This window comes from Patiria miniata, unplaced genomic scaffold (genome assembly GCF_015706575.1).
Source record: "Patiria miniata isolate m_02_andy unplaced genomic scaffold, ASM1570657v1 HiC_scaffold_29, whole genome shotgun sequence".
NCBI lineage: Eukaryota > Metazoa > Echinodermata > Asteroidea > Valvatida > Asterinidae > Patiria > Patiria miniata.
Window position 1 is genome coordinate 5,757,823 of NW_024037068.1, and position 25,908 is coordinate 5,783,730.

The 25,908-nt window shown below is 41.1% G+C and overlaps 1 protein-coding gene across 1 annotated transcript; it reads right to left on the minus strand.

Moving 5' to 3' along the window:
- LOC119735896 (fibrillin-1-like) lies at nucleotides 1–25,574 on the minus strand. Its single transcript, XM_038209842.1, has 15 exons — nucleotides 25,485–25,574; nucleotides 23,931–24,029; nucleotides 21,683–21,808; nucleotides 20,663–20,788; nucleotides 19,502–19,621; nucleotides 19,081–19,209; nucleotides 14,234–14,356; nucleotides 12,832–12,957; nucleotides 12,192–12,317; nucleotides 11,213–11,326; nucleotides 9,362–9,484; nucleotides 7,774–7,881; nucleotides 3,104–3,229; nucleotides 700–840; nucleotides 1–53 (listed from the first exon to the last, which is right to left on the minus strand). The coding sequence occupies exons 1-15, from the start codon at nucleotides 25,552–25,554 to the stop codon at nucleotides 1–3; spliced, it is 1,710 nt and encodes a 569-aa protein (XP_038065770.1). The 5' UTR covers nucleotides 25,555–25,574.
- Nucleotides 25,575–25,908: the final 334 nt, after the last annotated feature.

Genomic DNA, 25,908 nt, shown 5'->3' on the forward strand with positions numbered 1-25,908 from the left:
TTACATGAGCACGATACATAGAGCTTGCTTTTCCTCGGGCTGTATTACCAAGCCTATTAATAACGCAGTGAGGGACATCCAAGAATGTGTTATGTAACACTTCCTGCATGGTCTTGCAAGCATTCTGATTTGTGTTCCCAGCGTCATGCATGGGTGGGTGTGTGTGTGTGTGTGTTCATGGAGGAATAATTAAGAACGAACCCCTTGGTCCGTGTTCCTTGCTCGTTCGAGTTCCATTTTGTCTTCATTTTTGCAACCATGCGGCTTAAAATAAATGTGCATTTCAAGTCTTTTTTGCCCACCATGCAAATCGCTCGCTCCCGAAGTCGTCATCAAAACGGGAGTTGTGCTTTGACGTAAGCACCATTCCCGAATTTAGCAAGGCGCCGCGCAAAAACAGTTAATAACTTTACTAATATACAGTCTGGGTGCTAGACTTGTGACGTTGCATGGGGACACATTTACCAGGGGGGACACATTTAACGTCGTGCAGGGGACAGATTTACCTAGAGGGGGACAGGTTTACCTAGGTAAAAGTGTCCCCCCGGACAGATTTACCGGGTCACGACCCGGTAAATCTGTCCGGGGGGGGGGACACATTTACCAGGGGGGACAGAATTACCTGCCACACCGGAATCAGACATTCGTAAAACATTATGTTACGGATAGGCGTTGAGAGAAGTCCATAGTAACACTCACCGTACAGGCCCACACGCATGCGGCACGTGTAGCCGTCCGGGTCTAGCATGAAGCCCTCTACACATGCGCAGGAGTAGTTACCAATGAGGTTCAAACAAATATGGTTGCACAGGGCTGTTCCATCATCACACTCGTTCACATCTACACATTCCAGATGCAAGCATATTAAGAGAAACAAAAAGTGAGCACATTGTTCAGGTAGCTGTAATCAAGTCAATCATAAGTCAATTCACGAGTAAGAAGTACATGTAACAAGTGATGAACAACGACAAGGGAATGAATTTGTCACAGTTCATTAAAAAAAGCTTGTGAGTTGACTAGGGACTGGATGACTAGTGATTGACTTCTGGTGACTTGTGATTGACCTGTGCTTGACTTGTGATTGACTTGTGATGGACTTGTAATTGACTTGTGATTGACTTGCGATGACTTGTGATTGACTTGTAGTGACTTGTGATGACTTGTCAAGTTGTTAACTGACTTGTGATGACTTGTGATTGATTTGCGATGACTTGTGATTGACTTGTGATTGACTTGTGATTGACTTGTGGTGACTTGTGGCGACTTGTGGTGACTTGTGGTGACGTGAAAACTTGTGATGACTTGTGGTGACTTGTGATTGACTTGTAATTGACTTCTGGTGACTTGTGATTGACCTGTGCTTGACTTGTGATTGACTTGTGATTGACTTGTGATTGACTTGTGACTGACTTGCGTTGACTTGTGATTGACTTGTAGTGACTTGTGATGACTTGTGATGACTTGTCAAGTTGTGACTTGACTTGTGGTGACTTGTGATTGATTTGCGATGACTTGTGATTGACTAGTGATTGACTTGTGATTGACTTGTGGTGACTTGTGGCGACTTGTGGTGACGTGATAACTTGTGATGACTTGTGGTGACTTTTGATTGACTTGTAATTGACTTGTGGTGACTTGTAATTGAATTGTGATGACTAGTAATTGACTTGTGGTGACTTGTGATTGACTTGTGATGACTTGTCAAGTTGTGACTTGTGATGACTTGTGATTGATTTGCGATGACTTGTGATTGATTTGTGATTGACTTGTGATTGACTTGTGGTGACTTGTGGCGACTTGTGGCGACTTGTGGTGACTTGTGGTGACGTGATAACTTGCGATGACTTGTGGTGACTTGTAATTGACTTGTAATTGACTTGTGGTGACTTGTGATTGAATTGTGATGACTTGTGATTGACTTGTGGTGACTTGTGATTGACTTGTGATGACTTGTGATGACTTGTGATATGACTTGTGATGACTTGTGATTGACTTGTGATGACTTGTGATTGACTTGTGATGACTTGTGATGACTCATGATTGACTTGTGATGACTTGTGGTGACTTGTGATATGACTTGTGATGACTTATGATTGACTTGTGATGACTTGTGATGGACTTGTGATGACTTGTGATGACTTGTGATGACTTTTGATGACTTATGATTGACTTGTGATGACTTGTGATCGACTTTTTTTAATTTGTAATGACTTGTGGTGACTTGTGATGACTTGTGGTGAGTTGTGATGGCTTTTGCTGACTTGTGATGACTTGTGATGACGTGTGATTGACTTACAATTGACTTGTGATGACTTCTGATGACTTTTGCTTGAATAATAATGACTTGAGATGACTTGTGATTGACTTGTAATGACTTGTGATGACTTTTGACTGACTTTTGACTGACTTTAGTGCCTTGAAATGACTTGTGATGACTTGTGCCTGACTCGATTACAACTCTGAATATTGTGTAGAACAAGTTTTCATCTAGGCATTATTGCGGCCAGGCAAGACAATTGAAGTTCCTGTTAGGTATATTAAAATTCAAAGAAGAACTACAACGACTAGGCAGAGTGGCGTAGCAAGAGTGTTTTCAATGAGGAGGGGGAGGGTTAGACTTGCTAGATCATCCGTGCTGAAAGGTAGACAGGAATTTTTAACCGGTCAACTAGCCTCCATGAAATAAAAAAACATGGCGGCACAATTGCCCACGTTCGCACATTATAAAAAGGGAACTTGTGAAAAAAGGGCGCTCACGAGTTCGAAATGGGGTATGATGAGCACCAACAAATGTACTCGAGTGCGAGTACGAGTACAAGTATGAGTACTTCAACAAAATGGAGCAAATTTCAATGTGTCGCATACGTTGAAGGGCTTCTTTTTCCAACAAATAAGAAAGCTGCTTCTTTTCCTCCATGAAGCTCTTACAAATATTTAAATTCTTGCAGGAGAACAATTGCAAGAGTATCAGTACGATTACAGGGACTAGTACTAATACAAGTATGTTTTCATGAGTATGAGTACGGGAACCAAAAAACTTAAACTCGCATTACTACAGTACCCCAACTCATACACAGATATGACCTTTTGTCTTTTCCTTTACCTGCGCAATATCCACTGACGTCATCCCTGACGTAGCCCTCAATGCATGTGCAGTTGTACCCTCCGATTGTATTCACACAATTCTCCATCTCGGTACAGTCATGGATCATTTCCCCACATCCTCCTCCTGGAAAGAAAACCCAGCAATTTAAACAAAAAAATCTCAAAGCACAGCTTGTCATTAATAAATGATGAAGCTCCCCATGGTTGTTTCTCAGGCTGAATTTCAAATAGTATTCTTTAATAAGGGCAGATGGCAAATATAATTTACTGGGCACGACGCGAGCTGCTGCAGTGCAGTGCGGTGCTTATTTCCGGGCTGGGTATTTTCTCTCTACTCCCGGCGCTGCGTGGCGCTCAGACCAGACATCAGCTCATTAACTTTCGCTATTGTGCTTGTTCCACTGTTATGTCAATGAGCGAGGTCAGCGGAGAAATGTTGGTCCACGCACGCGCCGTTCTTCCATAAAAATGCCCCTCAATATGGATCGATGCGACGGACAAGGTCCGAGTTCCGTTTGTAGTTGGGCGTCCAGTGGTTTTGGTCCGTATATATGTAAACACGAAAAAACAGTAAATTTCAAACCCTGGTAATAAGTATCCTAAAAATACAAAAAGCATCCTGATACCAAGAGGAATACTGACTCCTATTATCAAAAACTTTAATTCAGAACTTTGCATTCATTTGGATGGAAAACAACGCATTCTCAATTCGCACTTTCCACATCGACGGATTGTGCAAAACGTTACCGTGTGGGCCCTTTCAACCACCGTGTAAAATTAAAATCTAAAATCGTAAATGTTTTGATCGTAACTTATAGATAAAAATGGCACACACTAGTACATTCGTGCCAAGAAAGTTCAGACTTTTATTAAATTAGTTGCATTAAGAGAAATGATTAAAAGCCTTCAGCACCTTTTCGCAAAGCATTTCTGAAGGTTGGAAACAGAGAGTTTGTACAACGGCGAAACTTATTATACAAATAATGAATGTTTGTGAGTCCAATGGTAAGAATAATTTCATTAGGTGACATATGAAATGTTCCATTCCACGAGGCGAAGCCTCGTGGAATGGAACATTATTATATAATTATATAATATTATGTTAAATTAATGTAATATATTATTATATTATTATATAATAATTATTATATTAATATAATATATTATTATATATTCAATAAAATGAACAATGAAAATGAAATTACAAAAATGTTTTTAGCAGTACATACAAATTACATTTATTATTATAATAAACAAACTACTTAAAATTGGCACACTCTATTGCTTTTAATGGAAAGTGTTCACTGAGCTGAACTTCATCCAGGTTTTAATATTTGCTTAATAATTTGCACCCTCCATTATAACTTTAAAATTTAAAAGGTGATGGACACTGTACGTTTAGATTGGACGGTAATACGTTTCCTTTTCCTCGAATATTGTGGGAGCAAATTGAATTAAAGCCCAAGCTTGCCGGCTACGTTCCTACATTTGCCATTAATGGCATCGTTTACTGACTTCATGTATGATTCAGACTTGGTAGATTGTGGGTAGTCTTTATCAGCTTGTGTTCAGATGCCAGTCGTGTTAATGAAATTAAAATTCTCTCATGCTGATTCATCACTGTATCTATTCTGGCAATGTCCTGTATTCCACAGTCTACGGAAATGTGCAAATATCAACGAATTGATTTCATTAATAAGAAAGGAATTTTTGATCTACAAATTCAAGGCAAGTCATTTGTCAATTAAATAAATATAATTTGCCATTGGAGATAAACTGGAATTTCAACCATAAATCCATGAAGTTTAAGGGGCACTGCGTCCTTAAATTTCCGAAAATTTCATGTGTTGGATTGTTTACTTATCCGTTATCAAACACTTGGTTGAATGGAAACCAAGCCAATTAATGTCTTACCGTTCCTGAGAAAAGACGAAAAAAAAACCCCGATTGTTTACATCGGACACGACGGAGTATGAAACGTGTTGTTTTCCTGTTGTTTTCATACAATGTTCGATACACGTTGCATGTGTCTAGTATTACACACGTGCACAGCACCATGCTCACGAACAGCGGTGACCAATCACCAATGCACAAAATGTCATTTCTTACACTTCCGCAAAAGGCGAAACCTTACGACTGGAATCACAACTAGCAAAACAACCCCACTTTTTGGGGTCGCAAAAGTGGACCCCGAAAGTCGTTCTCGCACGAATAACACAATATTACTACAAAAGTGCCCAGTTATTAAAGGATAGTTGTGTGGTTGTGTGGATAGTTATATATCCCACTTCAAAATGCTTTTTTCCGATTAACATCATTTCGTTGAAAACGCGTATTGTAGCCAAATTGGGCGTATTCCAGGATGCAGTGTCCCTTTCAAGTAGATTACTGAAATTAAATCATGTCAAATTTCGTGAGATAACAAGTGCTTGCTTGTTCTTTGCCAGTCAGACATTTTTAAACAACTACCAACTTCACAGGAATTTTGTTGATTTTGTGAATTTTGTTTAGTTGAGTCAGTCAGTCAAGCAATCAATCAATCAGTATTAAAGATAAGGGCAACTCCAGCATTATAACAGAAAATATATTGCCTGTGACAGAGCCACTTAACCATGATATGTAATTAGAGATTCAGAGAAATGATCCAAAACTCCTAGTCTGTAATCTCCTTGATCATTTCTACATGCACATGAAGGATGTACATGAATGGAAGAAGACATTTTCAGGCTTTTTCACTGAGCTCTTTAAAGTTGTGTCATGGACATTACATGAAGCATGCCACACTTGACATTGCCACAAAGTCATTCCAGGATGTTTGTTCATCACGAAGCTCACAAAATATCCACGTGTGCGGTGAATTTTTGTTGAGTTTTCTGCAATCTTAGCTACGTGCTGAGCCAAAACAATTAACTAGCCAATGAAATCATGTGTTCTGTACATGTGATATTAAAATATTGTTGTGCGATTCTTCTAAAGACTGCTGGCGTTTGCCCAATTTTTGAAATCATGCGACCGATATTAAAACAAGAATACATTGAATGTGCTTTCATTGGCTACTTAATCTTTATAGCTCAGCACGTAGCTCAGGCTGCCCGCACAAGGTGATTTTTTTTGCCTCGCAAGGCGAAAAAAAATCAAACAGGATGGATAATTGCCTCACGACCTCGCTAGGCAGAAAACTCAGCAAAAATTGACCGCACACTGGAATATTTTGTGAGCTACGTGCTGAGTAAACGGCCTCGAATGACTTTTTGCTCAGCATGTTATGTGATGCACCTGATTATTTTACAGTGCCTTCACCTGATTATTTACTTACGTAATTGCGGAATGAGTACATGTGCTTCCTAATCCGAATTCACTGTATCCCTTGGAATTTGATTATATAACCCAGCCGTATTAATTCTGTATAAAACCCACGGTCTAGCCCAACGCTGGTTGTCTGTGTTTCAGGCGTGTGGTCACCATAGCTCCCTGTAGACTGCAGTTTGTGTATTTATGGATTCGATCTTGTTCTGTTTAATTAATAAATTATTTGAGTACGGAAAAAGTCTGTGTTCACCGTCTTTAATTTACCAAGTCCTTCATAGTTAAAATTGTCAACTTGAATCCCGGATGGCCGATTGAAGTTCGTCCATCACATATGGTGGAAGATCCGACTCTACACAGCATGGCGTGACCACACGCGGACACAGACCCGCTGGTCTGTATGGTATGGTAACTATACAATGTAAATACTTTTTTTATATTTTGACCAGCGTATTTTGTTTGTATAAATGTGGTTAATACAAAAATAGAAAAACCCGTACTCTGTATTTAGCCTACACGTGTTAAATGTAATTGTTTCAAGATGGTTAGTAAATATGAGTGCAAGTTTGACGACACATATTCAGGAACAGAAAATCTCAACCTTTTTCTTAATAGATTCGAGACAACCGCTAAATTGCGAGATTTTGCTAGCGACAAAAAGGCTTTAGCTTTGGGCCCTCGATTAAAAGGTCCAGCCGCTGTTTGTTTGTTTTTTGGTTTGTCAGACAGTGATAAAAATGAGTTCTCTAAAGTGGTCACTTCCCTCAAACAAGTACTTGAAGGGGATAGCGCTAGATGGGTCCGCGAAGCAAAACTCGCTGACCGTTCACAAGGCGAATCCGAGTCAATTGATGCTTATGTGACTGACATTCTTCAATTGAGTCGTCAATTGAAATGTTAAGAAATGTCCTAGGACACACAAAGTACTTGAGCGAGACATTTTCAATTGTATATACCAAAGACTCTAGTAGATACTATTCTTTACAATTGACATGATCATGTACCGTCAGCTCATTTTGGATTCCATAGGACTTATAGTAAAGTCTGTGTTGGTTGTCTGTGTTCCAGAGGCGTGTGGTCACCATAGCTCCCTGTAGACTGCAGTTTGTGTATTTATGGATTCGGTCTTGTTCTGTTTAATTAATAAATTATTTGAGTACGGAAAAAGTCTGTGTTCACCGTCTTTAATTTACCGAGTCCTTCATAGTTAAAATTGTCAACTTGAATCCCGGATGGCCGATTGAAGTTCGTCCATCACAGTACTAAGTTCTCAAGTACAGCTGACATAACGCTGGAACTACCCGTAGGTACAAAGAGGGCGCTGCGCTGGCTCTCTCGATCTGATCAGAGAAAATTGATTACCTTTGCAGGGTGTGTTGTCCGTGTTCAAGAAGTATTCCCTAAAGCAGGTGCATGTGTTGTCATCACGGCATACCCGCACACCGCCATCACACAGATCACAATTATCACCTGTCATGAAAACATTACCAAAGCTTAAATTGAGTTTTCTTACACCGGTTTCCCGATGTAGACTTTGCCGCATTCACATGGAATGCGGTAGACTCCCGGCTTGGAAGAGGAGTCCTGCTTGTCCTTGTGAGTGTGGAGGCTGCCTTGGAGTTTGTTGCCAGATTAGTGGTACACCTTGACGCCGTCTTGTCGGAGGATGCGTTGAAGATAATGAGAATGGGCACACAAGCTTGCTCTAGGATCCTAGCTATTTGGCATCCACACAGGATGCAACTTCACACTTCACCGATTTCGCTTTGCTTAAATGTTTACTTTCTTAGAATTTAGGTACTCCCCTGAAGACGGTCAAAGCATACTGACCGGAACATTGAGTTTATACCTCTGGTTCTTTTCAGAACCATTAGTTGAGAAATTATTCGCACATGGTGTTTCCGCAAACCTTTCATTATTTAGTATCTCCACTCAAATCTTACTTAAAATATCATGAAAAATCCTGCTTGAATAAGTCAATAATAGGAACAAGCATCCTGTGAAATCAGTGCGCCTAGTATGTTGAACTACCATCATATCCTTGCGACGGTTAGAACCAAACCATCGCACTTTCAGTAAACGGAAACCGTTGTGTCAAGAAAAACAAATGAAGATGCATTTTCACAGTTTTCTCAAAAGGTATATCTACTGAGCTGAAAGGTTTGTTCTTTAATAACCGGCTTAATATTTATTGTATTGTTCTTCCTTGATTCAGCAAAAACATGTTTTTTTTCTAAAATGGTGCCTATTACGTTTAAATCTGGGCCCATTTTCATGATGCTGCACGCAACTTTCTGCTAACAGAGCCTCTGTCTTGTTCATGGAGACTGTAAGCAGTAAGCACAGCGAGGAGCACGCTTACCTCAGAGGAGAAAAGTGACGTTACAAGATAATTAAATCTCCATGCGTGCGCAACTGTTGGCACATCTGTGCCGTGAAATGATGTGAATCAGCACACATTTTCTGGCAACTATTAAGCAGTGCCATGAAATTGGCCCCCATTCTGAAAGATGATGTGGTGTAGCTTAAAGGGGAAGGGGGAGGGTTGACACACCCAAAAAATCGTGTAAAATAACTTTCAGACTAAAACTGTACACCCCCCTCCTCCCACTCTCTCAGTCTCTCAGTGACAAAATGGAGAAATATACCCTATCAAGTGACTGACAGTTTTGTAAGTGGGGCTTATATTGGTACAATGGACAGGCTGTGGCAATTTTCTCAACTGAAGGTACCATGCCTTGCCTGCCAGTAATATATATAATCGGTTGAAGTACTGGTCAGTACCTGGCAATGATTGATTTAATTCAATGACCAAAAAAACGAACAAAAGGTTCTTTCACGCATATCCAAGCTAAACAAAGGCATTGGTCTTTGTTAGAGTGCAATGACTGCTAGGCATAAGGGTTAAATTTATTTTTAAAATGAACAGCTGAACTCGGTTTTTATTTACCGCGACACTCTTCGAGCCTTCCCCGGACACAACGGCATTCGATGGTCCCATTGACGTCGGTCTGACAGATCTGGACCTTTTCCTCCGGACAGTTCATGTAGTCAGTCGAGCACTCATCAATATCTGCAAGCGGACAAAGCAAAAACCCATGCTGATCGCCAGCTGTTTTTTATTTCCAATGAGTGGAACTCGGAACCACAACTCAAGTGAAACAAGTCTCAATGGTGTGGAGTAAATTTTCCTTGAATGTCCCTCCCAGTGGTCTCCCCCAACTCTCCCTTTTGTAACCGATGAAGGGGTACTTGTGCACACGACCAATATTAAGGTTTTATATCTTTGTGTATGGGCTCCGCGCGCTAAGAAAAGAGGGCGCATTTTTACCTCCTCTGAGAGCTCCGTGGACGGGACACACAGCGTGCACGGACATGGGCGTCGCCAGGATTTTTTCTAGAGGGGGGCAAAAAAAATTTTTGCCCAAAAATGCTTGTATTTCTCAACACATTCTCGATTTATCAGTTTTAGAGGGGGGCAGGGACATTTTGCCCCCCCCCCCCAACTCATTAAATTTACACCACTTTGTCTTCGCGCCTCTTTTTTTTTTTTTTTTCTCTTCTTTTTTTTCTTCCTTTTTTTTTTTTTTTTTTTTTTTTGCTTTTCCAGGGGGGGGGGGGCAAGTGCCCCCCTTGCCCCCCCCCTCGCGACGCCCATGTGCACGGACTGTACTGTACTGGTTCGCGCGTGAAGTAAACACAACACCTTGAATGTGCAAAAGCTATAGCCACCGTGTCTTCGTGCGAGCGGCAGGCGTTGTCGGCGAGAAATACGTCCAAATTCAATTTGTGATGGTCTCCAAGACTAATCCCAGCCTCCAATACCTTTGGATACTTTTGAAACACAGAGTGAATGGATCGGGAACCAGTCTAGGTCACCCCCTCCTTTTCTGGCCGTTGATGGGGTGCTTGTGCATAGAGTCCATTATCTGTCCTTTTCTGAATTTCACTTGTCTAATAAACGGAGCATACTTTGCCTTTCAGTATAAAATGTACACTCAGCAGAATTGTATTACTCGTGACTCGGACATTTCCCAGGACTCACACTCGGACTTGAGTTACGATGACAAATGAATGACTCAGACTCGACCTAAATGGCTCGGGACTTGACCGAAATTACCACAAACCTTTTTTTTCCAAACAAAATTACAACTTATTTGAAAACGATCCTTTCATGAGCACGCGTTGTGTGGTACAGAAGAATCATATCTCACTAAGAACTTATAATGCACACACGCATGGCTTGTTTTTCAATATATTGTACTTAAAAGTGACTCGTGTCTGTCTCAGACTTGGACTTGACATGTGTGACTCCTGACTCGGACTCAGATTCGACCTGCATGACTCGGGACTCAAGAGTCTGGAGCGATGACTCACACTCGGACTCGATGGTTGTGACTCGAATACAAGTCTGCCACTAATAGGCCAATATGCATGATGTGTTCAGACATTTAGTGAAAACGTTAGCTGCTGTCATTTAATATTTCTGTGCAAGATTTGTAAATAAAAACAGTTTCGAGTTCTGACAAATGGTGACTCTTTTAGTCGGGTTTGGTCACATTTATATTCCCTCCATTTTTCTGTAAAGGACAATCAATGAAATTCAAAAGGAGATCATTTAACTTTCATCCAACGAGCCTCCCTGCCTTTATTTCAAAGTGAAGTTCTCAATTTCACGAAGATCGGTAAACATGTGCTTATAAGATAGTAGCTTCATAGTGATCAACAGCAGTTTTACCGCAAAGATGTCATTAGATCTCTTTAGACTTTTCTTAGCAACACACATGACCTGGGCTCTTACCATCACATTCCCGGGTGTCGGTGTTCGTGATGTACCCGGCTTTACACGGACATTCATAACCGCCCACCGTGTTTCTACAGGCTTGCATCTCCGTGCAGTTATGTTTAATCCAGTCTTGCAAGAAAAAAACCAAAATATTTATCATCAATCAGGTAGGCAGTTAGTATGAAATGTACTTATTTTAAAGGCGTCAAGTTGGGTATGATATCTAAAACTTCACTTTTAAACTTGAGGAGTTCAAGAAGCGTGCTTCTTATTTTATCTGCAACGCGAAAATGCCCCATTTACAAAGTTGTTTCATTGTATACATATACTCCATACATATTGTATTTTCTAATTTATTATAATTATACCAATTAATGGGCTTAATATTCTAAGGAAAATATAACGAAAGACAGAGAGAAATGTATGTTGATCAAGAGAAAGGTATCCCCTTTCTAATAATGGATGCTTCCTCAGCGGTACAGGTGAGCTATCATTGGCCCTCTCTATGGAAAAGTAATGCATAAGCACTTCACTGGGCGCATAAATGAATATCAGTCTGAAATCATGAGTCAAGTTGCTACACATTTTGGCCGAGTTTGGGCGGTCTGAACTGGACATGGGTATATTGTTCTTGGCTCAAACGGTGGAGACACGACCAACGAACACTAGCCTGCACTCGGAACAGGATCACACACAACGTATCCGTTGGGGTTTTGCAAGAACAATATACCTGCGTCGAGAACAGCCTGCCCGAACTCGGTCGTTGATACCAGTAAAAAATGATATTAAACACAATATCGCGACAGATAACACACGAAAGTCTAGTGACTTGTCCCCACTTGAAGTCTACTGTGAGTGTAGGCTGTGCATTAATGCCATACAGCTTCTGCATGGAGACAATAGGATGGTGTGATTTGCACGCTGCTTCCAAACAAATTAGCGCAGAAAAAAAGGGACATTCTTTTATTTGCAGCGCTCGGTTTTGCAAACTCACCTTCACAGAACGTGTTGTCAATGATGAGTTGGTAGCCTCGATACAAGGCGCAGTTGAGGCTCCCGTATGCATCAGTCTCACAGCGTCGTATGGAGGATGGGTCAGCCGAGAGACTGCCAGAAACAGCTTGAACGAAAAATATATACGTGGTCCACAGCTTTATCAACAAAGAACAGGAAATTTGCTTCTTTGTGGACTGAGTTGTGAGTTTGTTCAATCATAAACTAACAAATCTGGTTAACGTAATTTGGAAATTGTGAGGTTTTAATATCTCAGCAGCTCAGCATTATTACGTAGTTCTACACTCTGCAGGTCAGTCTTGACTAGCTAATTATTAAATTTGCTGTCTAAAGACCAAACCAGGGAGACTATTCAGTTTATTACGACGGGCCCCCTTCAATGGTGAAAGCATTGTGCTACCTATTGTTCGAATAATCTGTCAAGGAGAGGTTGCTTTGTACAATAGCGTGCACAATGGTTTTCGCCATTGATAGGGGGGATCGTGAGTGTGCAATTATCAGGTGCTGGGATTGGTCTAGACAGCTGTAGTCAACTGGGTGAAAGTTTGTCTGTTTCCTAGTCAAACTGACTAGGTTTTTTTTTCCATTCTGGTCTCAATCTGTAGATCTGAAACACCCACCTCTACTACTCTCCGTCAGGGCGTGTCCATCACGTTCAATGCACGCACAAGTGAGTGTCAGTGATATCAGCTGGCAGACCTGCAACTCGGTGCAGTTGTAGTCTACGACTGAACACGCGTTAACATCTGCCAAGAAAATTTCACAAAAGTTAAAATAGATGTTTTCAACTACTATTTTTCTGGCAATACCTATCCACCTCTGAATGAGACATCCCCCCCCAAAAAAAAAAATCCAAATAATTTGCGGACCGATTGATTTCCACCAAAACCGGTTCCCGCCAACCTATCAGTATCAATAATGTATGATCTGGGAGCCAGTCTTTTCGTAGGACGGATCTTGCATAAAAGCAAGCCACAATAACAATTTTTTTTTAAGGCTTGCACATGCCTGAAATAAAATAAAGTAATGATTCACAGTCTTTTTTCTTTGTTACAACATATTAGTTGAAAAATCATTGGCAGAAAAAAAAATGTTTGCTGTCGACTACAGGATATTGAATTTAATTGAAGAAAGTTTTGGGGGGAGTGTGGCCTAGTGGTTAGGGCTCGTGACTCATGATCAGAGGGTCAGGGGTTCATATCCAGCTGCTGGTTGTTATGTTGTGTCCTTTGGCAAACCACTCTACCCCCACTTGCCTCTTTCCACCCGGGAGTATAAATAGGTCAAAGCATTAGCTGGGGAGTAACCTGCGATGGACTGGCATCCCATCCAGGGGGAGCAGAAATATTCTCAGTCGTTTCAGTTCGTGACAGGCTTTACTACTACCCGGATAAGCTAAGGGGTCAAGCGGGAAGGCGTTTGCACGAGTTACAAGGAGGTCGTGGTTTGAGTCCCGCTCGAGTAAGTTTGTGAATTCTGCTCTCAAGTTCTTGTTCTGCACTCAATGTACCGTGCTCAGAAATGCAAAACCCAATATAACAATGCACGTATCTTACCGCCAAAGAAACGCATCATACATGATAAAAAGATAATGTAAACCTCGTAAAGCTGGTCCCAAAGCACACCAAGTACCATCCAGTTGATTCCGACTGGCTATTGGCTGGAAGGCCCCTCTGGCACCAGCACATATCGCATCATACATGTACAATGTCCAGAGCATTAATCAGCAAGCAAGGACAAGTGAATGTGTAATTAGATCGCCGTGTTATTGAACCCTAACTCCCTAGGGTGATTTACCAGGAACCTTCCTCATCCTTGCAAATCCCGACACCATATGGTAAACTTTGCACATTAACAGCTGGACTCTGTTTATTTGTGGTTTGCCTGACCCCTTGTAAAGCACAGTCAGTTAATTAATGCATGCAGTACTCATCCTAACAGATCCCAACAAATCCTGGTCTTGGAGTTTGGCTGATCGGGATCGCTAAGGTTAATAGGGTGTAATATTGGAAGTAATCATACCATCACATTCACCGATGTCAGTCACGCTACCGCTGACGTAGGAGCAGTTTGGTTGTAATTGATCTGTGACGTCACATATTTTGATCATGTCACAATTCATAGGAGGTGCACACTCGTCTACATCTGTTAAACAGAGAAGAAAAAGGTGTGACTTTTGTAACAATGTTAAGTTTTGTTGACTGTTTTAAATGATTGAATCAAGTACAGTATAGTTGCAAGTACATAAAACATGAACACAAATGTACCTTTATTTTTGAGCGCATAAACAGTAGACATGATACGTAGACATATTTACTGGTCTGCACCCTATAAAGAAGCGAGGTTTTGAAAAATTTCCCCAAAACCACTTGTACGGCACGAGGAAGGATGGATGACTCATATTTCATCAAAAATTGCGAGAAAATAAATCTCTGACTGCGATTTCTGGCCTAAAAAGAAGCCCTCTGTTTGCGGCTACCTTGCTGTAGGGCGCCCCCAACGGGAGTTAATTGAGTTTTTGCTACTTCCGACACCAGATTACCCCCCCCCCTTGTTCGCTCGAAATTGCTGTGATCGGACGATGGTCCATCGGCCCCATTCAGATTTTGGGCGCATTTGTTGCGGAACCGCCATTGCTGACCCCTTTTGAAACGCTGCCCCCCCCCCCAGGTTCCGCCCCCTGAAAAAAAACACTGTCGTGGAGTGTAAAACGCCTGCGCAAACATTTGACAACAAACGATGGAAGGCGCCATTTTGAAATTATAGGTAGCAGACCAGTAAATAAACTTCCAAAGACCCCAATGGTAAATGCTCCCACTTCAAAAATTCGGGGAAAATACTCACAACTCTCCAAGGTGTTCGAGACACACATCAAATTAAAGCTTATTTCATCATCTTTCATTTTCTTTTCAATTTGCGGGGGGTCAACGGATGACTTTGAGGAGAAATTTCCATCTGAAGATGTTCACCCCTGAAAACAGTCCAGAAGCCCATCGCCATTTTGAAAAACGATGCCTACACTCCATTGCAAAATAGAGCGCTTTTAGGGTCCAAATTACATTAAAATTACACAGAACTGCAAGCTCCCAGTCCTGTGCACGGCCTCCAGCCATATTTTTTACAAACCCTCAAGTTCATGGCCCTCAGCATGCTCAAATACTGAAGATTTTGAGGGCATGCAAATCGTGATTTGGCCGGCGTAGGCAATTTCGGAGCGATTTACTGGTCGGCACCCATAGCGTGGCATACGGCAAACATGACGACTGTCACTAGTCCACCGCTGCGATTTTTTGAAGTATCGTACATCGGCATTAGGCCTACACCATTTCGTCACCGTTTTCACGAAGAGCCACATATGTCAAAAATTACCATTTTTTCGATTTTGATTTTTTTCAATATTTTGCTTTAAAACAATGTACTTAACCATTTTGACATGTTTTGTAAGCAAAACATCATTAATTTCCAAGTTACATTAATGTTGCAAGGGACCAAAATCTCGATAAATGAATTTTGCGTTTTCACGAAGAGCCACATACATTTTGGCCCTTTGAACGCGTACAAAACCCATTGCACGGAAATAGGTAAAATTAGGTCAAATGAGATTTGCGTTTACACGAAGAGCCACATATCTTTGTTACATTTTCAGCTGCGTGCGCGTACATACGCGCGCCTATGGAAATACACATTGAACAGAAAGGGCCAATATGTCGGAAACCTGAATTTGCGTTTTCACGAAGAGCCACATATCTTTACTAATTAATTTTCACTAATTAACTGCTGAATTAAGTCTAATTACTGGGTTCATGTAAAAATGCAGCTCACAGACAATAGTGTGATGGTTTCCTTGCTTCACAAAGTTGTTGCAAAGTGGTATTTTTTGCAGTTTTAAAATATGAGAAACTTCTTTTGCGATTATCTCGAAAACACTTTTTCTTCAAAATCGACATATGTGGCTCTTCGTGAAAACGGTGACGATTTGTGTTTACATTTTGGAGGCTGTTTTTTGTGCCTTTCGTGGTGCAAAAAGACGTGAAAAATGTTTAGAAAAAATGTTCAAAAACCCTCAAGGGTTCGAAACCACACGTCATAGAATTGAACAGATTTCAAGGTTTCAAGGTTACCGCATCAACTGGCCCGGCCCCACAACATGTCAGTCACGTGAAGATACACGTGATATTAACGTTGCATCACTGACCAATCAACAGAGTTGTAATGACTCAAGTCAATGACTCCGACTCGAGTCACAATTTTTGGAGACTCGACTCGACTCGAGTCCCTAAGGGTAAATGACTCGACTCGACTCGAGTCACTGTGAGCAAATGACTCGACTCGAGTTCCTCATCAGAAGACTCGACTCGAGTCGAGCGAAGGCTAATAAGACTCGAGTCTCAACTTTGGGAAAGGTGTTTGCAATGACTTACGGTGCAAAATTATGCTCACTTTGCTTTGCGAATAACATTCATGTATAAATATACAACGTAAACGCACAAAATGATATCCTGGAACCAGATTGTTAAACACATTTTCTAATTCGCTGTTTCATCATTGGCTTTGGGAGATTTCTTATAAAGCTATTGGATTCGAACGCTGGCTAAACTTATGGCCTCCTTTTAATTTTGGTATATACTGCTAAAATATTCGCGACTCGAATTGACTCGAGCTAAATATTTGACTCGATTCGACTTGACTCGACCTTTTGACCTAATGACTCGACTCGACTCGAGTCACGTCTTTAAAATGACTCGACTCAACTCGAGTCACTTCTGAAAAATAACTCGACTCGACTCGAGTCGAGTCACAAAAATCAGTGACTCGTTACAACTCTGCCAATAGATGCCAAGGTTTTCCTGGCAATTGAATATATTAGAGTATTATGATAATTACGGTCCGGTTAGCGGTCGTTGCATTGGCAGGAATGTGTTTTTGTCATTGCATGCATCGTGTGTACGTGTGCGAGTCAACATGATGTGACACTCGGACCATGTGGTCAGAAAACTTGCGGAAATTGCACTTGAAGTTGGATTTTTTTCATGAATGGATAACGGTAGGAGAATTAGGAGATTAATTAATTCATTGGTGCTTTGTGCCCATGGTACGTTGTTTGTTTAATAAAAAAGCGTAACTCCAGCCTGAGGTCAGTGCGTTTTAGCTAAAACCGTTCATACATCGTAGTAGGAGATAAAGTCGTTCTGGTTATTCCCTAAACCCTCCCTCCGAGGGGGTTTAAGTTGCCGTTTTATTTTGGAGTTGAACTCGATTCGGTCTAAAAAAAAAAGCATTCAGACAATCTGTTAACAAGAAAGTTACACCAAAACGAGTTCAACCGGTGTTTTAAGGGAATTTAAAACGGTGTCTGAACAAGTTAGTGATTATAAAGCCACTGTTTGGACAAAGGATTAAGATAGATTAGAGGGCTGGCCAGCAGTGATGGAGGTCTCGAGGCCTCGGCCTCGGAGTGCAAGGCCTCGGCCTCAGCCTCGGCCTCGGAGCCTTCCGGCCTCGATGAATCGGTCGAGGCCGGCTAGACGCCGCCCAGTTTGAAGTGTTTTCTATTTCAATTAATTTATTTTTTTACCATATTAAACCTTCGAGAATCTGCCACAGTGGGTTCCGTGAAACGAAAGCAGATACGCCCGAATGAATCACGTATCATATGCGGGGAAAACATCACATCCGAGGAACAGCCAATCACAGGGCGCCTCGATTATTTGTGCTGAGTAGGACATGTAATTGCCGCTGGGTCAGTATTACATTCTGCATACACGGTTACAGTCCGTAGACCATTGGCTGTTGGATATTCTACTCGGCATTATTAATCGAGGCGCCCTGTCATTGGCTGTTCTGAATGATCCTCGGATGCGATATTGTCCCCACATAATATATGATACGGCCATACCACAGGCGCGGCAGGTATGTACGTTAATGGGCCGGGTAATTCTTTTGTACACACCCGGAGTTGCACCAAAAATGTATCTTTATCTTGTTCGACTTGATTCTTTTCTTATTTTGCATGGATCCTTTGTTGCAATAAGGATAAAGCTACAGTCATAGGTGACTTTTTCTTTGTAATTTGAACGGAAATTTAAAATAACGGAAAAAAAGCGAAAACCGCCGTCTTAGTCAAGGGCTTCGTTCCAGTGCTTCTGGCGAATCTCCCCGGTCACGCCAATGACGTCATTCAGCCAGTAACCTTGGAAATTCCAAGCTACACTCGTCCCTGAATGAGTGAAAGTCACAAGTGCAGTGCAGTGAGAATTAGCCAAAGCGATAATGGGACAGGGAACCAACCCGTTATTCGCATGCATGCGTGCTCGCGCGACGCGAAACCTGTCTATACTGCGCTTCAGCTTTCCACGTGCGTGCATGATATCACACAGTTCATCAACATTCTCGGATCATTTGATTTGGAAGCAATGGCCACGAGGAATGTGAAGACCATGGCAAGAGGAAACACAGGCACTCCAAAACTCAGTGAATTCAAATAAAAAGATTTTTAAAATCCAACAAATCGGCCTCGGCCTTGACCTCGGAGGTTGTGGCATCGGCCTCGCAGTTGTGGCCTCGGCCTTGTCCTCGGAGGTTGTGGCCGCGGCCTTGGCCTCAGCCTCGGAGGTTCTGGCCTCAACTACAACACTGCGGGCCAGTTTACAGTTACATGTAGATTGACTGTTTTCCATAAGAAGTTTCTAGTGGAGGTTACTCGCAATGATACAAATGATCCAGTACCGGGTTTGAGAGAGCAGGTAGTGGTGGGAGCATACTGCTCGACACCATGTGAAAAGTTTTAGAAAACCTGGGATTCACATTTTGTTTGTAGTTTTTGTTTTAAACACCTCATTAGCAAAAAAAAAGGCCTGTGGTATCCTTACCAAGGCACGTTTTGCCGTCCATCCCAAGTTGGTAACCATCTGCACACGAGCAGTTGAAAGTGCCCGCGGCATTGGTGCAAATCTGATCGCAGTCGTGATGCGGTCTTCCCAGTTCACATTCATCTATGTCTGTTAAGTGCAAAAATAAACAGAAAACAGAAAATTCAAAAAGGGTCTGAAGTACAAATAATTCCAGCAGACTCCTCTGGAAGATACGCCATAGCCCAAAAAAATAGCAGTCACATTTTCCACATCATCATAAATCAACTCTCAAGAAATACCGAACCTTTCAAAGAAAATGCATTTAAATGCACGACCTATGCAGCAAACACCTCGGATGTGGTTGGCGGCTGTTCTTTTCCTTTACATTTTTAGTTGTCTACATCTCGTCTGAGTTTTAATAAAACGCTTTGATCTTTACCGGAACAATGTCTACCAGACACGAGATCATATCCCATTGAGCAACTGCAGTGGTAGCTTCCTGCTAAGTTGATGCAGATTTGTTCACAGTTGTCACTCATTCTGGCGCATTCGTCATTATCTTAAAATCAAGAAAAATGTTGATAACAAAGATTTATTACTTGGTAAATAAAGTCTTGATCTGTCAGATTCTATGGCCACGCACTGGAGTAAACTCTGTGCTCTGAGGGCCATGCAGATGTTAGCACAAAAAGTTGGTAAAATGATGGCACTTTTTCACAGAAATATTTCGGCCAAATACTCGGCACGGTGGTGCTTTTACGCAAGCATCCCACTTTTTCACCAAATTAGGAATTTCCAATGGTTCCTTTTGGTGAAATCTGTATCGTAATTTGCCACTCTTAATTTACATGTCAAACGTTTTACATTTCCTTCCTTCCACTTTGGTTGGAAAATAAAGAGTATCAAGCAGAAACATTTCAATGAATTTTACCAACTTTATGTGCTCACATTGGAATGAACCTTAGCACAGAGTTTACTCCAGTGCGTGGCCATATACAATGTAATAGGGCTAGGTGGATTGCTGTGTTTGTTTGGTTAGTTGACATATTTAATATAGTGAAAGACCATCAAAATATAGAGATGATAATATAATTATATCAATTGTTTATATCAATCTATTCTCTGGTTGGCTCTTCAATTCTTTTGACACTTTGGTACAAAACCGCAACAAACAAAACACAATTTCTGCAGTGTCACTGGGTCAAATTTGTTGTAAAATGTGTGTAATTATAGCTTCGGCATCATTCTACGAATAACTAAGAGCTCGGCACGAAAAAACATAAATTTGAAATCGGTAAAAAATAAGACCCAAAGCAGGCCTAGTAAAGCTGGTCCAAGAATGCACACAATCATGTTCAACCTGTTCAGTGGCTATACACTGGAAGTCTTTTGTTCTTTTTGTGTACACAATGCGACGGATTTAAGCCAGTTATGGGGTAATCCTTTACAATAGCACTGCACTACGGCTCTCTTTTCCAATCAACTGCAACATCTCAAAGAGGACAGGTGCAGAGGGCACTGGGCTGGCCCTCTCGGACCAGCCAAAAAGTACAGAAATGGGGTTGATTCCACCTCTGGTTCGTTTAGGAATAAACCTCACCTCCACATTCTTTTCCATCAGCTCGCAGGTTGTATCCCCGATAGCATTCACATCTGTAGCTACCCGGCGTGTTCACGCACCTATGGTGACAATCGTGGGTGCGAGACATGGTACACTCATCGATGTCTGTGAAATAAAATAAAATAAATTCCAACTCACGAAGAAAAGTTTGCCTTTATTTCCAACAAAATCTGGGGAAAATGTTGGGCAGTTCAAAATTCAACAAAACACTGCTTGTCAAGTGACTTTTCCCACTTGGTAATGTTTACAGTATCCACAAAATAGATTTTCTGTATTAATCCAATGTCTGGTATCTGTGAGCAATGCAAATTTTATGCGACCCCGTGCGCCAGCCAATTGCAGTTGACTTTAGAAATTGTGACGTCATTTCGATCAAACATGTGGACTATAAGCTGTTGATTGGTCAATTTGGCTGACATGTTTTTGTACTACAACGGGTTTCCCAGGAGACCAGATAGAATGGTCAAAATCTCGAGGTCAAGATGCAGTCATGTTTTGCATAATTAATCGCCGAATCTGCTCGCATATCATAGACCCTTGCTGTACAAGGGGATATTCCACAGACTAGCTTTAGACCAGATGCCTGTTGAAATATACGAATAATAACTATAAAGCAATACATAATCTTTTTTTTTTTCTAGACAAAGAGTATTAGTACATTCTAATTTCAAAAGAATGAAAAGTGACTACACCATTTACGGAGAAAATTATCCAATTTTAAATTGAAATACTCTGGACAAAAATCGATCCAGTGGAAACTAGAGTGAAAACCAGATCTATTTAATTGAGTGAATGTCACACTAAAATGTGTGGTCCCAATTTTTAGTTTGGGCCAAAAAAAAAAAAGAATCACTGTATCCGGTTGAAACTGGCGACAGGATTAGAAATTAATTTCATTGATTGCCATCTCGGAAAGTAATTGCAGCCAGTAATTGCACAAAATAGTGCGTGAGAATGTTTACAAAGAAACTCAAGAAAACAGAGATTAGAATGTCATACCCCAGCAGCCGCGACCGTTGCTGTCCAGACGGTATCCAGTGTTGCACTCACATCGGTAGCTCCCGACCGTGTTGATGCAAATCTGTGCGCATTGGTTGGATGACTCACTCTGACATTCATTGATGTCTGTAACAAAAAATGAAGAACAAAAATCAAGGAGTGAATACCGTTAAAGGGAAGATAAAGCTGCAATCATTTTATAAAATGTTAAATAATTGGGTTTTTTTTATATGAATTTACAATTAACACTTAAAACAATGACAGTGCAGGCATTTTGAGCAACGTTTTGAAAGAGAAGCATGTGTGACTTGAATTTAAGGGCCTACATGTAACTTTGCACCCCAAAAATGCCCAATCATGCTGAATACGGCATCCCATTTTTTTATTTTGTCATATTGTTTTTGGCTCTGAGTATAGGGTCGGTCGGTCGGTCGGTCGGTCGGTCGGTCGGCAAAAATAAACTTTAAAAAATGAAAACAAAATGCAGTTGCACCCGTATACATGGCTAAAATATATATGTGCGTATTGTCTCCTGTTTTGTTGGTTTCTATGAGTTTATCGTGAATTGATATCACTGAATAAAATGATAAAACCATCGTTTGCAAAACTGCAAGATGGAGTTGACTTTACTAGGTAACATTATATCTGCGCCACGCAGCTCATTAACATACCGACAGGTATGATATTCAACAGTAAGCCCCTGATATGATGAGAGGCAACACCCTTGCATCTTCTGGGGTTACAGAGGTTGCTATACGTTGTGCTTCAAGTCAAATCAGATTTTATTTTCCACAGCTTTTCGAAATAACACAGAGCCTGATTGTATGAGTCTGATATTCATATTTTTTTCTAATTAAAGTCGGCGGCAGTAAAAAAGGTTTGTGTTTTCTTGGGTCGGGAGCCCAAAATAGGTTTGGTCAGAAACGAGAACCAAAGAATAAAGAATGTCCTTCCATGAAAACCACAAGTGTATTTGTGTGACTACATCTTTACAACTATCATCATCTTGTGTTAACGGGTATTATAGTCAGAAAGGGTGTATAAAAGGGCCCGCCTTTAAACTAATGTGCCTATCAATTGTTTTCACCAGCCCCCACCAACCTCTCCAACCCCCAACCAAAAAAACACAACAACAACATCCAAGATGTGGGAATTGTGACATTTGCATTGACCAAATTCCCACCCCATAGGCAAAATTTAAGCGACAATCTCAATCATGCATTGATAGGGCACCCTGCTGCCTGTCCATCTAGTGTGTCAATGGGCAAGAGTTCTGAAGAAGATATTTCCACTTACCGATCGAAAATCAGTATTTTGTATAAATAATGTGCGGACTCCGAAAACTGCGAGTCCAATCGTCAAAGAACAGCAATGTGAAAACTGCGCCCACGCTGGTGCGGTACGGTGAACGTTGGCAGCCGAGTGTGTACAGTGGTGTATCTCTACACACGTGAATCTGTGACCTCGTAAGATTAGTTCGACGAAATACTGTCCGAAATCGTTTATAATCATCGGCTAGCACAAGCCACAAAACTTACAGAATAACAGTTACTATTCATAAAGACGACGAAATGAAACTGATGTCGTAGTCTTGTAGAAAAAAACTCGAGGAAAAAGCTTTCAAAGTGTACTCAACAATCAGAACTTGTCATTCGTTTTCCCAAGGACGATTGTCAAGATCATAGAAGCCTGTAATAGTCAGAGCACTTTTCGTGCACACTTCATGCAGGAAAATTGTCTAGCAGCCAGAATCCAAATGTTGCGTGCTGACTATTTAGTGCGCATGCGCAAGAATGCGCGGCAAAAAGTACAAATGTAACAAACTTGCTACAGTTCCATACCTGGACATCACTTGACACGGTGCACAAAACCCTATATATGTACATGTAAGAGACTGCGGGTCTGAAGAAATCCGAGTCTTTTTTCTTAGTCAGTGATTCAATATTTTCCCTGCTAAATTTGACTTTTTTAGGACATGTATGTTATCACTTTCTGATTGCTGATAGGTCACTGCAGGGAACACCTAGTGATGTCCATGTACGTGTATGGAATTCTTCCCTGCCAATGCACTAGATGGACATGGGGGGGGGGGATTGGATGGGTGCATAACGGGGAAGAAGTCAGGGCTCATAGCATGCAAATTGGTCTTCAACTGCAGTAATCACTAGTTACGTCCACTGTTTGTGAACTGTTTGGACGGTATTGGCTTTCTCCAATGAAACCGAGACTGTTCTTGATTCGTACTCACCATATTGGCAGCTTCTACCATAGTATCCACGCTTACACCGGCACACGTTAGGACTGATGCATGATCCACGTGATGATGGACAATAAGTGCTGCATATCGCTGTGAATTAACATCCAATTAGCATACATGTTTAGTACAACTGATTTGTAAATAACATTATTTTCAAAACTTTAGAAATAAATAAAAAATAGTCTTGAAAATGTTTTTCCAGGTACCACTGGAACGATTGTGATTGGTCACTGTTGGAGGGGTGAGCTTTAAATCTTGATTCTGACTGGCCAATATTGGCAGGGTTATATTAGGGCCTAACAATACATGTTTAATATAATGAGTAATGAAACTGGTCTCTAACAAGGGTTTCTAAAAAATTCTTTATTCTAATAAGCTTTTAAAATAAAATTTATATTACTTGTCTACAGCTGTCAATAACACGTGTGCCAGTCGTAGCCCAGATTGACGTAGCCTAAACATGTAACACACGAATTTATATTTCAAAATAGGGAGCCTATGGGATCCATGTACAGGTACTCCATCAACGGCCAGAAAAGGCGAGTTGGGGGGGGGGGGGTTACCCTGCACTTTTGTGTAAATAAAAAAATCGCGTCCCGTCCAGGGAGCTCTCAAAAGATGTAAAAAAACACGACCTCTTTTGTTAGCGCACAGAGCCCATACTAAAATAACAATGTGTGGAGAGACAATCATCTAATTCTTTACAATGAAGACGAATCAGAAAGGTTGGCACACACATTGCCTCATCAATGCATCTGTTATCCAAAATGCATTGCAAATATCGAAAAAAAATTCTAGGTTTTCAGTCCCTACCTAATTGCTTGGGCTTTTTCCAGAGCATTCATCTGGGATTTTTTTTAACCCACATCTAAAACTTGGCACAGCCATTTGGGTAAATTTGAGATATAAAAGAGTTAGCCAGGCCAAATACTAGCGCCCACTGTATTGTGTCTATCATATCTGCAAACGCTGTGTTAAATGTTTAGGCTATTTCCAACTGGGCTACGACTAGCACACGTGGCACACCTCCTATGCAAACATAAATCCTGTGCAAAGTAGTCACTTCAGTCAAAAGCAATCAAGTGACTGTTTTCAACAGTTAAGGGCTCCTAGCCTACATACATCAGGATTGACAGGCTGCGACTGTTAATGTAACATGATACAACTGTGCTTTGAATGTAGGTGATTGATAAGCTAGTTGAGCCTACTTTTTGCCTGCTCTTATGTCTGACTGAATTTGACTAGTCACAGTGCTTGCTTAACATATTATGATCTGACTGTTGTCAACTAGCTTGTGTGACAGGCATGGCTGGCGAAGATGATTGTTCTTTTGACTGTCTGTGACTGGTTAAACAATAGAAGGGTAAATTAATATTCGTATTTTAGTATTCGTATTTAGGCGACATAGTTACCAGTATAATCTTATTTAGGAGGAAAACATTGTTGCCTGCTACAAATGTCCCTGTCCCTAAATTCGAAGCCCGAAGGACAATGAAGGGACTGGGAACCAGTCTAGGTTTAGTATAAAATAAAAAGCCCACCTACCCATAGAGCACCTTCCATATCGGTCTCTTCGCCAGCCAGGGCAACACTCATTTCGAATGCTGGCGTACATTTTGCGACGGTAGGCATCACAGGATACTTGCCTGTCAGAAAAATAAAGACAAACATGTGGAATAGTCCTATTAATAATATGGCTAACCTAAACTACATTATGAAGTCAATTGGTCAGTGATATGATGCCGTGAGGCCAGCACCTGACTTCATGAAGTACAGTAGAAGTCGAAGTAGGCTTGTAGTTGTATAGGCTGCATGCTCACGTCGGCTGGTGATAACATCGTTTCACTTCAATTCACCACGTGCGATTTCAACCTCATCCCCACTTACTTTATTTTCAACCTCGTTTCCAATAGTACTAAGCACTGGGTTTATTTTTTTCCCCTGATTCAAATAAGGTTTTGCCCTTCAC

Bases quoted from the DNA above. Each gene is read 5' to 3' on its own strand.
- LOC119735896 (XM_038209842.1), bottom strand. From the start codon at position 25,554: ATGTACGCCAGCATTCGAAATGAGTGTTGCCCTGGCTGGCGAAGAGAC. The intron at 9,485-11,212 runs GTAAGAGCCCAG...GTCCGCTTGCAG, and splicing joins CGACACCCGGGAATGTGATG to ATATTGATGAGTGCTCGACT. The intron at 3,230-7,773 runs GTAATCAATTTT...TTTTCTTTCCAG, and splicing joins GGACAACACACCCTGCAAAG to GAGGAGGATGTGGGGAAATG.